The 15,330-nt window shown below is 38.3% G+C and overlaps 1 protein-coding gene across 3 annotated transcripts in view; it reads right to left on the bottom strand.

Moving 5' to 3' along the window:
- The window catches only part of LOC101745246 (synaptic vesicle glycoprotein 2B), a 68,702-nt gene that overhangs the window by 1,324 nt on the left and 52,048 nt on the right, over positions 1-15,330 (bottom strand). For all 3 annotated transcript variants that reach the window (XM_021350230.2, XM_004929568.4, XM_004929569.5), the window contains exons 3-10: positions 13,817-13,876; positions 9,887-9,979; positions 7,686-7,819; positions 3,676-3,866; positions 2,878-3,026; positions 1,850-2,249; positions 923-1,185; positions 99-258 (exon numbers count right to left, since the gene is read on the bottom strand). In XM_021350230.2, coding sequence (XP_021205905.1) covers positions 99-258; positions 923-1,185; positions 1,850-2,249; positions 2,878-3,026; positions 3,676-3,866; positions 7,686-7,819; positions 9,887-9,979; positions 13,817-13,876 — 1,450 coding nt within the window. The remainder of the gene's footprint in view (positions 1-98; positions 259-922; positions 1,186-1,849; positions 2,250-2,877; positions 3,027-3,675; positions 3,867-7,685; positions 7,820-9,886; positions 9,980-13,816; positions 13,877-15,330) is intronic.

Genomic DNA, 15,330 nt, shown 5'->3' with positions numbered 1-15,330 from the left:
TTACTGCTTTACGGCAGAAATAGGCGGGGTGGTGGTGTCTACCCGTGCGGACTCACAAGAGGTCCTAGCATCAGTGAATATAATAAAAATCATATTACCTCAAGTTCGTGGGAAATACTTCGGTGATGAGACAGTCGAGGGAGGCGTTGCCGCAGGATATGACTGAACTGAATATAGCACTGACGATCAGGTTGTTCGTTTTGTTGTACACGAAGTACATGGCGGCCGAACACGAGCCAGCCGAGAATGTTGCAAACACTGAAATATAATATAAAGATATTTAAAGACCTATCTGTGTACAATAAAAACTCTTATTCGCGCTTACTTCATTCGCGTTTTCACTATAAGCTGAGAAAAAATGCGACCCAATTCCTAGGTATGTGTGTAGCGAAAGATTTTTCAATTCATGGATCTAATCGGTACATCGTTACATACACATTGATAAAAAGGGTTTCCATAAGTTTTTTCTCCTACCTGCGCCGAAAGTTCGGTTTTCGTCTCGCTGTACAGGGAAGAAAGTCTAACTTTTCCTCCCTGGGTACTGACAAGTGCGCATGCGCGTTAGTGTCTACGTCTGCTCTCACACACCTAAAATTCTCCGCCATTGTTGTGCTCGGGTAATTTGCAATATTGTGTTTAGTGTAAAAGTGAAATAAACAAAAAGCAATAAAATTTAATAGTGAAGTATTAAACAAAGATGAGTTCATCAGACAATTCTTATACAATTAGTAGTAGTTTATATAAAAATTAAAAAACAGTTAAATTGTTTTTTACAATGTCGAACTTTCAGCCTGGTAGGAGAAAAAATAGTATGTGCACCGCGGGAAAAAAGTAGGATATCTCATCCCGCGTGTTTGGAGGGAGGGAGGAAATGTCCTACTTTTTTCCCTTGGTGCACAATGTACTATTTAAAGAAACTAACCAAGGAAGAACTTCCTCCCGAGCCTGTCCATGCCGAGGACCGCGAAGATGTTGGAGGGTATGGCGGCCGCGACGGTGATGAGCGACTCCATGAAGACGTCCGAGTGTATGTGCGAGTCGCACTGCGCGGCGGCGGAGTGCGTGCCGAGCCGCGTCACGTACGCCGTCACCTCGCAGATGTCCGCTTCGGCGTTGTCGTGCGTGCGCGACCACTCGTCGAAACGATTGAACATCTCAGGGAACCACATCATCAGACCGTAATACCTGTATAACAAAAAAAGAATCGGTTGTCTGTAAAGTCAGTTTACTGACGACAGTTGAACGTGACAACGTCATAAGAACATACGCCTCAGAGCGAGGTAACGCCGCATGAGTCATGTTTTTTCGTGCGTGCAGCTCCATCGAATTATAAGACGTTGTCACGTCAAAAAATGAGTCATTCAATAATTTGCTATTTGATTTATGTGAGATTCCTTTTTACTAGCAGTATTACTAACAGACTAACAATAGCTACTGCTTAATGATTAGAGCACCTATATGAGCTGGAAAGATATAACACGTTTTGATTTGAAAGTTCTACAGAAAGGCCAGTGCTAGTACATTCGGTCACGTTGAGCACAGTAAGGTCACCTACCAGTCATAGCGTAGCTAGAATAGTCACTTAGGTTATCAGCGAATAGGTGGTGGAAAAAGTTCCGATACGCCCTAATACCAGTAATTGATATTTGATAATTCTGTTAAGATAGTTTTGGAAAGTGAATTTCCTAGTAGCTTTAAAAAGGCAGTTCTATAGTCGTAAATATTTTTTAAATGTTATATTAAACTAACTTTGTCTTTGGTTCTTTTATCTTCAGAATAACCACGAGAAAAACTATCATATCGATGTCAACTGCTTTTTGTTACCAGAGTAAATTTAAACATAACTTACCCGATATGGAATGTAAAGTTGATTGTAATAGAGATCGTAGTGAACTTGAGTATAGGCGGAACAAACAGCTGCTTGCTGTGCTCGACGATGTCGCTCAACATCCTTCTGAGTTTAGACTTTGGCTCCTTCGATTCTATTTGCTTCTCTGGCTTCGCGTGCACCAGATCGTCCACGAGGATCTGTTTCACTGGGTACTCGTCTTTGCTGCGGCCGGTGTTCATGAGATAGATGCTGCGGAATACTTCTAGAGCGTCTTCGTGTCGGCCCGTCGAGATCAAGAATTTCGGTGATTCCGGCAAAAGGAACAGTAAAGCCGCCACCACGAATGAAGGCAGTGACATAACCAGCAGGAATATCCGCCAAGAATTGTACACGAAGCCCCCGGTCGATCCTCCGATTTCTGGCGAACAACAAAATTATCTCTGTAGATTCGATCCCAGCTAAGTCCATGCAATGTTTCCAAAGACATTCAAGTAACTCGCGGAAATGACCAATTCTTTCAATTGACAGCTAGCTATACGAGTAGAATCGAAAATTCCGTTGATTAAACAATTTGACGAACTATTTTTTGATTTTAATTTTATGTGTTTATTTATTACTAGCGGCCCGCTCTGGCTCCGCTCGGGTCTTTAACAAAAATTCAATGATATTTGACGTTGTTTTATTTTTAATAAAATAAAGAATAATAAAAAGAAGACTTATTGCGGCATAACTATAATAGACATATGCTGTCCCGACACTTTTTGTAAATAATAATGTGTTCTACAAAATCGTAGTACATTAGTAAAGAATATTTTAGGTAATTTTTTTACACCTTGGGTTACATTATTGGAGTTTTAGCAAGGATCCCTACTTTTTTTAAAAAAGATTATTGCCTATGTCATTCGGGAATAGTGTAGCTTCCAAACAGTGAAAGAATTTTTCAAATCGGTTCAGTAGTTTCGGAGCCTATTCAATACAAACAAACAAACAAATATTTCCTCTTTAGATTGTTAAGTATAAATTAGTATAGATTATTGATAACTTACCACTCGGAATTATGACCCAGGCTAAACCGGCTACGAACAGGTTACCAAGAGTCCAGAAGGCTGCCATGAAACTCAACATGGCCCCACGTTTCTTTTTCGGCTGGAATTCCGCGAAATACGACCAAATCACAGGTCCCGACCCGCCCAAGCTGAAACAAGTATTGATCTGTATTAAAATATGGGCTTACCCAAAAGAAACTTGTTTAGGCATATCAATCAATTAATTTGATAAAAAAAAACCATTAAATTTATTGTTAAAACGACAATAGTATCGTTATCTTTTTACTTTCGGATTGTCACTGATTTTGATTCTGTAGAGCCAGCATGGCAATTTATGCATTCGTAACATATTTCATATATTCTTGTCCTTGAATCAGTTTATCTTTGCTGAAGGCCAGTACTTCGCTGCATTAATTTTGAGGAACAAGGAAACGTCACACTCATTTTTCTTTACGAAATAATAGAAAAAGCAAAACATTAGACTTTGAGATCTGATTGAATTGATAATTCGTTCTTGCCTCGTTTGTCTGTGTCCGGCAGTCAAACCAAAACCTTAGCTTACCGTCATATGAAACAAATGATTCAGTTTTAATTCTACACAAGTTTTTTTTTATTGCCCTTGTAGGCAGACGAGCATACGGTCCACCTGATGGTGAGTGGTTACCGTCGCCCATGGACTTCAGCAATGCCAGGGGCTGAGCCAAGCGGCTGCCTACCACTAAAGTTCGTAGCAAGCTGAATTCTAGTGCTGATAAGCTTCTAATTGAACGATATTAATTATTAGGTAAGAACACTTACGCGGCACCGTTCACGAAGCGGAAGAACATGAAGAGCTCGTAATTCTGACTGAAGGAGGAGGCGACGATGGCGAGCGCGTTCACTATGGAGATGGCTATGAGCACTCGCTTGCGACCAAGCGAGTCTGCCACTGAACCCCAAGCGTACGCGCCCACCATCATACCGATGAAGATTATACTGTTTAGCCATCCCTGGAACAATTGGAATTTTGAGCTTATGAAGGCAGAGTCCTAAAGTCGTCGTGGCCTAAAGGATAAGACGTCTGGTGCATGCGTGTTGAGCGATACACCGATGTTCGAATCCCAGGCGGGTACCAATTTTTTTAATGAAATACGTACTTAACAAATGTTTACGATTGACTTCTACGGTGAAGGAATAACATCGTGTAATAAAAATCAAACCCGCAAATTTATAATTTGCGTAATTACTGGTGGTAGGACCTCTTGTGAGGTGAGTCCGCGCGGTAGGTACCACCGCCTTACTTATTTCTGCCGTGAAGCAGTAATGTGTTTCGGTCTGAAGGGTAGGGCAGCTGTTGTAATTAGACTGAGATCTTAGAACTTATATCTCAAGGTGGGTGGCGCATTTACGTTGCAGATGTCTATGGGCTCCAGTAACCACTTAACACCAGGTGGGTTGTGAGCTCGTCCACCCATCTAAGCAATAACAAAAAAACTTGCACCGTTTTGACGATTTCGTGAAATGATATTAAAATATCTTCACAAACTGTCACATTTATTATATTAGTAGGATAACAATACTTATGGTGTTATGAAAATTAAATCTATTAGATTTTTAACTAAAATGCACACCTAATTAATAAATAATACTATTGGGTAACTATTTTAGTGATTTATTTAATTTAAGTTATAATAGTGACGATTTTTATTGTGGCCCTATCAGATTCTTTTGCCGTGGCCCTAATGGTCTTGTTATACCGCTGGTATAACGGCTGTCAGTATGTAACGGCAGGAATGGGTGTTGGTACCCGGGTAGGTTATCAATACTCTCTTCGGTAGCGAATTTTATACCAGTACTGTCGATACCATTAGATTGGGTACATATAATCTTCATGTCATTTCACGTTAACTGACGTCAATAAACAACAATATCACTTTGTATTTTCTCGACACCTCGATTCTCAAACGATCGCAAACGTGAATATTCGTAATATGTTTGTCACGAAAAAAAAAAAAAAACTACGAACCTCATATACGTACCTCATTTGTTGTGTGTTTGTTTGTTTAAGGCAATTCACACGTTCGGAAACCGAGGATTGAGTGACATCATTAATATCATCAATACCATTGTTGTTTCCGAAATATGAAAATGGAAAATATTTTTTAACGACAATTCGTTAAGAGGTTTAAATTACGTACTCATACAGTTTCCGGTGGAGAGTTGAACGTGCGAATTCCAACTTCTAGTTTAGCGGAAGCAGACTAAGTTTTATAAATTTATTATAAAATAGATGACCCGGCAGACTTTGTAGTGCCTCAATCGATAAATAAAAGACCTAAACTTTTGTATAAAATAAACTTAAAACAAACAAAAGGAATTTTAATATTTATCTACCTTTTAAACCTTCTCTGGACTTCTACCAATAATTCAAGACCAAAATTAGCCAAATCGGTCCAGCCTTCTCGAGTTTTAGCGAGACTAACGAACAGCAATTCATTTTTATATACATAGATTTGAACATTCCATGAATAATTTGTAGTTTTATGAAGATTATCAATGGATAATTTCATACAGTTCGTTTAAAAGTAAACATACAAAATAAATCCGAGGTCGAGGATTCAAATTCTATCGTACACATGCAACACTAGAGGCCAACAAGGTGATTAAAGTAAAATATTTGCCAATTCACCTACTCAAGTACAGGTTTATAAAATTTTTACAATAAATCGATTCGTTGTTAAAAGTAACTTGAAATTTGCTAAGATTTTTGTCATCTTCATATATGACGCACTCCACCACACTACAGAACGGGATCGATGGAGACAGCTGGTAGACGGAATCGGACGGAGTCACGATCCTCAGCAATGAGGGACCGATTGAAGAGAGAGAGAGAGATATATATCCAAACCTCGCTGTACGTAGAATACACCCATTTCTTTCAACACTCGTATTGTTGATGGTACTAATCTATGTAAAGAATTTTCGTATGAGTGTCAATAACAATGATTGTAAAAGTTTCAATATAACAAGATGAACGACTTGTGAATTTGTTGAAAGGACCTGCGCCTCTGCTTACTACGCGACGTCAGAACTTTCACTGAAGCGCCAATTTCTAGTGCACAACGCTTCAAGTGATTCTGATGAAAGCTACACGAACGTGTAGAAAACAAACGAAAAGTCGAACCAACAAATATTAATATTTATGCAGAGTGCAGGAGAATCGTTCCCAAAAAAAAAACTTATCTGACAGCACGCAAAGTAACTCAATTAGAAAACAGCTGACTTGACCATGTGACACGGGGGATACTTCACGAAATATTAACTACTAGGTTGTGCTCTAGGGTCATATGAATAACTAGGGTTACTTGCTAGGTGCTAGTATGATCGCACTATACCAAGGTATCATTACTCTAGCTAAGTCTGTAGGCTATTCATGTGATACCCAAGTTGAGCTAGTATGCTAATTTAACCCGGTCGGAGGTGAATCGTGTTCCGATCCGGCAGGCTGGTTCTGACCCAGCGGGCTATCCCGGTACACCAGCGGCATCGCCAGTCGCGGCGTCGTGGGTCGTCGACTATCGCCTCGACGACCCGTCGGTCTGGCGTCCTAGAGGTGGCACCGCGAATCTGGTTGTAGTGTTGACCGCGGGAACCTCCTTACTTTGACCGGCTTCTGACGCCAAACAGAGATTGGACGTCGGGCGTAAGAGTGCAAGGAAGTCGCTTAGTGCGGTAGAGCCCTAAAAATATCGTTGGGACCGCGGTCTGTTCCCAACATCTGCGGATCGTCCAGTCCCACATACTCCGCGCGCCCCCTAGGCGCGGGGACCTCGTAAGAGGTTTGGCCCCAGGTCCGGCAATTTTTTTTATGCAAATTTAAGATAGTGTGGTGATACAATGTATGATCTAAGTAACTATGTATTATTATTTTCGTTTCCAGAAAATTCCTTTATATCCCTATACCCTGTATATCAGAAAAACAAAGTCCAACACTGTCATTAGTTCGAAAGTTATTTGAGTCTTAAATGAGTCAGTGTTCTTATTAATAGATACGAATTTTCCGGTGACTCGAATGATTAATTACTTTGACTAAGATAAATTTAGGTGTGCTGAATGCATCTTTATCTAGACAAAGAGATCTTACGTGATATTTAGCAAAGATGTGTTTACATGAAGCCTGGAAAATTACAGTGAAAAAAAACGATCTAAAGATATATTCATCACCATTTTTGTAATAAAATGAATAATATTTATTTAAATTGATGACTATATGTAGCTATAGTTATATTTAACAATAAATCAATGTAAAATTAATGAACTAAATTGATTAACACGAAGCTTAATACATTCGAAGTTGTTGTGACCTAAAAAATAAGACGGCTAGTGAACATGTACCAAGTTTCACGGTAGAAATAGACAGGGTGGTGGTAACTATCCGTGCACACTCAAAAGTCGTCCTATCACCAGTAATTACGTAAATTATAATTTTGCGGGTTTGATTTTTATTACACGATGTTATTCCTTCACCATGGAAGTCAATCGTGAACATTTGTTAAGTACGTATTTCATTAGAAAAATTGGTATCCACCTGCGGGATTCGGACACCGGTGCATCGCTCAACACGAATGCACCGGACGTCTTGTCCTTTAGGTCACGACGACTTCAATTTTTCTGAATGTTCTTAGATCTAGATTTTAGATAGTAATTTTTTTACACTTGACACGAAATCTTTTTGTTCAGCACTGAACTGATTTTACGGCTATTTACGATTGAAAATAAAAAGCGAATTATTGTTAAAATTAAGGTAATAAATTCTCATGTTAACTCACTTTAGTCTGAGTGGTGAGGTCTAAGTCGCACTGTGCCGAGGGTAGGATGAACGACATCGAGATGACGTCCATCTCCTCGGAAGTGCTGACGAGACCGCATACTGCCAACAGCATGTAGTGGAAGCGGCCATATCCTGAGTAAGAAAAAGTTTTTTAAGCTTCGAAGAACGAAGATGACGTGAGGGATTTGTAAAATTTGGATATAAATATGATTAGATTTAGGAAGTGAAGTTGTTAATATTAAGTTACTAGCTGTACCCGTCCGCTTCGCTGGGCATTTAAAATTAACATTATTTTTTCTCACCCCCACAAAGATTCTTCTCCTCATTAACGCCCCAGCAACTGGTGTAGGGAGTCCAACACTCATATAAATATCCCTATCCATTAAGTACATGTATTTTCTACATGTATACCAAGTTTCAAGTCAATCGGATGCATGGTTCAGTAGTTATAACAGAACATCCATAAAAACTACTGTAGACTTATATATTAGTATAAATTCATCAAAAAAAATTCGCTCTTGTCAAAACAATGTTCGAAGAGAACTAAAAATTATTCAATCTCTTTTTTTTAAATTAGATTTATTAAGGTCTTTGAAGAACTACTGAGGTTTTTCATCTCTCATTTACCTATGTATGTAATAAATGATGCAGTGTCATAATTTTCTGACATTGATTTTTTGCGATTCCGATGCACTATTGGATGCACTAATGGTTCATTGACCCACCCTTGAAGTTTCCTTCATAAAATTTATTGTAACAACAGCCCTTTATTCGGAAGTAAATCGTTGTTTTATAAAGAGGAACGGATAGGCCATCGGGCGAAATCTATGCTAAGCCTGTTTAGAGGCAGCAATAGGCAATACGGCGGCATTCTCTCTTTCTCTCTCTCTCTCTCTCTTTCTTCACGAACACACCACCAGTTATTAAGAAAATCGCGTAATAAAGCTCGTACTTTTTTGAGTACATTCGAGTAAACAATTCTTGGAAATTTTGTACCGCGGAAGCGATTCCGAGTGGAATGCGAAGAGCTACATACATATGAGTACGACTTCGTTCTCGTATTTCATGTTTACAAATAGTTGAATACACGCGCAGTTTTACTATTATGTAACAATATATTTATTGACGACTACTGCACGGTTTCAAGGCTGACACTTTTATTTTCATTGACCAATATTGTGCGTTGTTGTGGTCATTGTTATAGTATTTAATTTTACTGTATCTACGGCTCTGCTAGTCGAACTCGCTGCGGAAGTGGCGTTAATTAGCCACGGGAGTCAATAGACAATATAATGTGAATGTAACTGCCTATTGTGGGACATGGAATCGAATGCTTATTGCTTTGGTAAATCAGGTCATATGGCATTACAGTATCAATGCTTTCGCCTAATCTGAACTGCGTTGGAAATTGGAATAGTTATATTGTTAACAATATTATGGACGCAGATTATCTTAATAACTAATATTTTTGGAATTAGCGACGGGGTTACGATCATTACAGCTTTCCCGACTGCCAGAGACAGGAAATAAAGAAACGTATGGAATTAAATAACCCATCGAAAAAAAAAAAATAACAATTTTCAGTATTTTGCCACTTTTACGATATTATCGACCGAAATACGTGTAATTTAAAAATTAGGCTTAATTTTGTGCTGTAATAATAACGAACCACACAAAAGTACAAACCACATAGAACTATAATTGATGACCAATCATTATTTTGGGATTTACAGTAATTCATCGTGCAGATATTTTGAGCATTCATGATTTTATTGTGAACGATTGTGCTGGAGTACGTACATATTATGTGCAAATTAAATAGGCTGTTGTAACATTTAGGTGTTATTCCTTTTTTGATGAGGAACACCAGGAATGCCAAGGGCCAAGCTAAGTTCTGATCTGGTCTGAATATCAACTATTTATTTATTTAATAGTTTCTCTCGATCTTTTACTTTTATAGCGATTATGATAAACAATGTAATTTCGGACACTGTCTATAATAATTCTTTTTTTTTTATTGCCCTGGTAGGCAGACGAGCATACGACCCACCCGATGGTGAGTGGTTACAGTCGCCCATAGACTTCAGCAATACCAGGGACAGAGCCAAGCCGGTGCTCAACACTATTAATTACTCTTGCAGCAGCTCCATAAATTTTGTTTTACTGATTTATTAGAGAATAAATTTTAAATAAATTTACCGGTTAGTTCGATAGCCCGTTCGAAGTCGGCTTTTTCCGAATTGGAGCCCTTCTCCGGATCGGATTTCGATTTCTTAACTGAAGGTACGACGCCTGAAAAAGATACAAAAAAAAAATTAAAAACAAAAGAAAATTGATTTGAGTAATATAAATGAGAATATCATTAATATCGTAGTTGAAGGTAATTAAATATGTTTTTATTTTATTATTGCTTAGATGGGTGGACGAGCTCACGACCCACCTGGTGTGAAGTGGTTACTGGAGCCCATAGACATCTACGACGTAAAATGCGCTACCCATCTTGAGATATAAGTTCTCTAAGGTCTCAAGTATAGTTACAGCGGCTGCCCCACCCTTCAAACCGAAGTGCATTACTTCTTCACGGCAGAAATAGGCAAGATGGTACCTACCCGCGCGGACTCACAAGAGGTCCTACCACCAGTATTAAGGATAACTCAAAAACTACTGGTCAGATGTTGATAAAATTGAAATGGTTGAAGTTTCAATGTTCATTGACAAGCCGCTTAAGGTACGAAATACAAAATATTAACGACTTGCTAGTGAGTAGTAGCTGAGTGAGTAATCCGAAACATTAATTACCTAGTCAAACATGAATGGGTTGCTACTATGATGGAGTACTATTATGTAGAAAAAGCGGTTTCTCTTTAGACATTTTCAACCCCTTTTTACGTAAATTGCGCGGAAGGAAGAGTATGAAAAATTCCACACTTACATTTTATATAGAGAAGGAGTGCAGAATGCTATTTTTTTTTACATAAATATGTGTACTTTAAATCAATAAAAAAAACATTACACACACTACCATATATTTGACACACACACGCTTTTGTTTATTGTTAAATTCTGTGGCCAAATTGAAAATAGATTACTACGGTTTTTCTTCAATATTATTTATCTATAGTGTAGCCTTGGCGCAATTTTTTATTATAGAGGTCGATGATAGTCTTTGACAATAGCCTTTTGACTGCCTATTTCTGCCGTGAAGCGTGTAACTTTACTGATACTTTAGAACTCATGTCTCAAGGTGAGTGGCGGCATTTACGTTCTAGATGTAACCGGCTCAGGTAACCACTTAACATTAGGTGGGCCGTGAGTACGTCGAACCATCACGACAATAAAAAAAGGCCCTTAATAATGTTCAAACTTATAATTTCAATTAATCATAGTCGAATTTCGACTGCCGGGCGACCACTAGTTTCTGATATATTGAATTTGAATAAGACTGGTTTTCTTGAACGTCTTTTTATAGTATTCTACCCTTTAGCATCAGTCCATAAACATCATAGTCTTCTCACGTGTATTGTTCCTTTCAAATCAGAACCCAGGACTGTTCGGCATCAGACTTTCATTGGATTAATGATTATATCGAGAGGTGAAAGGTTATTTGGTTTAAGCGACATTTTGGCAACTTTACAGGAGAGCCATTTAAAGTTTAAAATTTGGAATAAGTATCATAACGGCATCGATATTTTTAACGACACGTGTCCTGTTCGAGGACGTTAAAAAACTCGCACTAAGCACACTGGTCTCAAAAACAAACTAGTATCCAAGTTCCTTTGTTTATAATTGATGAGAGAATGTTAATTAGTTAACTCTTGTTTTCGTTTATTTTCAAAAAAAATTTTGTCGTACTGTTAACATTTATATTTAGCTTATTTTTCTGCTGTTTGTAAAATTGCTGTAACATATCATAGTGTTTTTTATTTTATTTTTTTATTACTTAGATGGGTGGACGAGCTCACAGCCCACTTGGTGTTAAGTGGTTACTGGAGCCCATAGACATCTACAATGTAAATGCGCCACCCACCTTGAGATATAAGTTCTAAGGTCTCAGTATAGTTACAACGGCTGCCCCACCCTTCAAACCGAAACGCATTACTGCTTCACGGCAGAAATAGGCGGGGTGGTGGTACCTACCCGTGCGGACTCACAAGAGGTCCTACCACCAGTGAAGTTTGTTATAAGTGTTTGTTATAAGAGATTGCTGTACATGCCTGTAACTGGCTTACACACCAGTACTTAATTTTATACATGTTAATTTTAAGCTTGAATGTTTTGTGTGTATTGCTGTTGGTGTGTCTAAATAAATAAATAAATGACAAAAAAGCTTCTTTAGCTATTTGAATGGATTAAACTTAATTGAAGTTCAATTAAAAACATCGAACTGTTGATGCTGATACCAAACAAAACGCACTGTTATTTCCAAAGATAAATGTAGCTTAAGTGAAATCTCGGTAAATCTAGAACAGCGGTAGGGGAACTTTTTTTATTATTACCCCAAAATATTTTTGTGTAAGTTAATATTAACCCATGGCGAAGAACAAAAAAAAAACGAAATCGCTTTTTTTTAGCATCTTCCATATTATAGTCCCAATGATAATTAAAAAAAAAAACCTTATTTTTTCGTTTCATTTCATTTCGTTTCTTCGAGTTTGAAATCACAACGATTCTGAAGAAGTTTCACTTCAATATAATATATACTTTTTACTCACAAAAGTTTCATTTTTACCCCCTGAAATTTCATTTTACCCCATTTTGGGTAATTTACCCCGTAATTTTCCCGGTAATTTTTCCTGACCGCTGATCTAGAATAAGCCCTCGAGGTTACTAGAATAGGTACGGAAAATATGTGAAATGTCGCTTAAAAAAAATAGCCTTTTTTAAATTCTACCAAACTAAAATAGCCAATGAATTTAATCTTTATTTAGCCCGTTAATACTGGTCAGGATACTACAGCGAAGTTACAAAATTATTGCACTGTCATCGGTTCTTGGTGTCTGAGCAAATTTACGAGTTAATCGGACTTCTTGAGATCGTTAAAGATTTACTAATAAAAACGTGTTAATAGACAGAGCATCCACGTGGACTTATAACATAAAAACACAGAGGGACGTGAATAAAAAAAAAATGCATCTAAAAATCTTGGTTCAGCGAAGAAGCCAAGGTTCAGCGAATTTATGATTCACCACAGCGTCTGGTTTTGATTGCTTTTCGTTAAACCAACGATGCAATAAATGCGAACCAGTAATTATTTTTTACAAAAACACTGATTTCCGGTCGTGCCACGCTGCGAATGCTATTATACATAATATTTGTTACGCTTAGAATTTAAAGAAAGGAAAAAGGCCAAGCGGGCGTAATTCTATGCGCTGATCCGATAAAATTAAGACAAAATTGGACTCCAGCGTCAACGTCGCTATCTACTGCGCAGAGAACAGAAAATAAATAATAGTTTAAAAAAACTAACAGAATACGCTTTTATAGAAAATCCAACTAAAAAATAGAAAATAAATTTTAATAAATTTGAATTAAAAATAGTGTAAGAAAAAATGATTTTATTGTAATAAACGTGGGGTGCTTTTCAGGATATTATCAAAATAGCCCTTCTACTCATACCTGCTCATAAAATATTTATAACTACTGATACCATGCAACCCACGCTTTTTATACAATAAAATCATTCAAACTATTGTTTATTTTTCATTTTTTAGTTGAATTTCAATTTTTTTCAATATTTTTTTTCATTTTTTGTTTAAGTATTGAATTGTCATCGGTCCTTAATAAGTATATCAAATTTCGAGTTAATCCGACGTTTTGAAGGGGGTCAAAATAATTTTCAAAGATACCGTTACATACTAACATACACACGTCTGAAGCTAATAAAAGCGTATTAAAAATTGAGGAACATAGTCCTAATAAAAATGCTCCGTAAGGGTCACGACCCTCAGCACTGAGGAACACGAGGCAAGGAGGAGAAGAATTCAATAGACCAACTCGCACTCAAACTATCATATACCAGAAACTACTGAAGGCCCAAAAACGACTATGAAGTTTCAGCGCAATAACGAATTGGAACTGTAGAACAAATATTATTAAGATGAAAATGTTATGGTTTTTGCATTCGCTTACCAAGCTCGGCGGTTTTGGAACCTGGGCCGTTTAGTTGTAGATCCCCTTTTACATCACAATCTGAAACAAAACAAAAGGTTTTTAAAATAGGCACTAAGTCGTCGTGGCCTAAAGGATAAGACGCCCGGTGTATTCGTATGTAGCGATGCACCGGTGTTCGAATTCCGCAGGCGGGTACAATTTTTTCTAATGAAATATGTACTTAAAAAATGTTCACGATTGACTTCCACGGTGAAGGAATAACATCGTGTAATAAAAATCAAACCCGCAAAATTATAATTTGCGTAATTACTAGTGGTAGGACCTCTTGAGAGTGCGCGCGGGTAGGTAACATCACCCTGCCTATTTCTGCCGTGAAGGAGTAATGCATTTCGGTTTGAAGGGTGGGGCAGCCGTTGTAACTACCTATATACTGAGACCTCCGGATGAGTGGCGGCATTTGCGTTGTAGATGTCTATGGCCTTCAGTAACCACTTAACACCAGGTCTGCTGTGAGCTCGTCCACCTATCTAATCAATAAAAAAAAATAGATATTTATAATTTATAATAAAATGGAGATTTTTTTTACTAATATTCCTGTTATTAATCGGTAATACCAACTTTGTTCGCGTTTATTGACGTTTTATTATTCGTTTAATTCATTTTATCCTGGGTTTTTGTTTTTTTTTTTATTTAATCAATCATTAATACAAACACAAAAAAGACACAGCCAAAGGAACTTCGTTCCAATCGGGTATCCATAAGACACACATCTCTTTCTTTTTGATTTTTAAATGTAAAAGCTTCATTAAGATCGTTCGATTTTGCACAAAGCGCCTTTAGACTCATTCACATTCACGTTCATAATAAAATGTTGTAAATTGAAAGTTGGGTTAGGCCCGATGCTTAGACCCGGTCGGCGGTGTATCGCGTTCCGACCCGGCAGGCTGGTTCTGGCCCAGCGGGGTATCCCGGAACACCAGCGGCACCGCCCGGGCGGCCTGGTAGGGCCGTACCGCGGAGACCGACGTTGTTGGTCGTCGACTATCGCCTCGACGACCCGTCGGTCGGGCGTCCTCGGGGTGGCGCCGCGTGTCTGGTTGTAGTGTTGACCGCGGGAACCCCCCTACTCTGAACGGGTTCTGACCCCGGACGGAGATCGGACGTCGGGTGTAAGAGTGCAGGGGAGTCGTTTAGTGGGTGGGCCCTAAAATCCTTGGGCCCGCGATCTGCTCTCAACACCTGCAGATCGTTGAGTCTCACATACCCCGCGCGCCCCCTAGGCGCGGGGACCTCGTAGGAGGTTCGGCCCCCGGCCCGAAAAAAAAAAAAAAAGGCCCGATGCTTAGAAGACATTAAAATGTGACTAATGTACCGTTTCATGAAATTATCACTGTCGTGCTAAACAGGCTTGTAAGTATCTCGGGCTCAGTTTGTTTGAACATTGTGTTCAAACTAGGACTTCTAATGCTCTTCAAGGTTTTGAAATAGACTTTTGTTATTTCATTCGGAGATAACAATGATTGTTGTTAACT

The sequence above is a fragment of the Bombyx mori genome, chromosome 21 (genome assembly GCF_030269925.1).
Source record: "Bombyx mori chromosome 21, ASM3026992v2".
Classification (NCBI taxonomy): Eukaryota; Metazoa; Arthropoda; class Insecta; order Lepidoptera; family Bombycidae; genus Bombyx; species Bombyx mori.
Note: the sequence above shows the minus strand (reverse complement) of the source record. Positions and strands in the feature narration are given on the sequence as shown.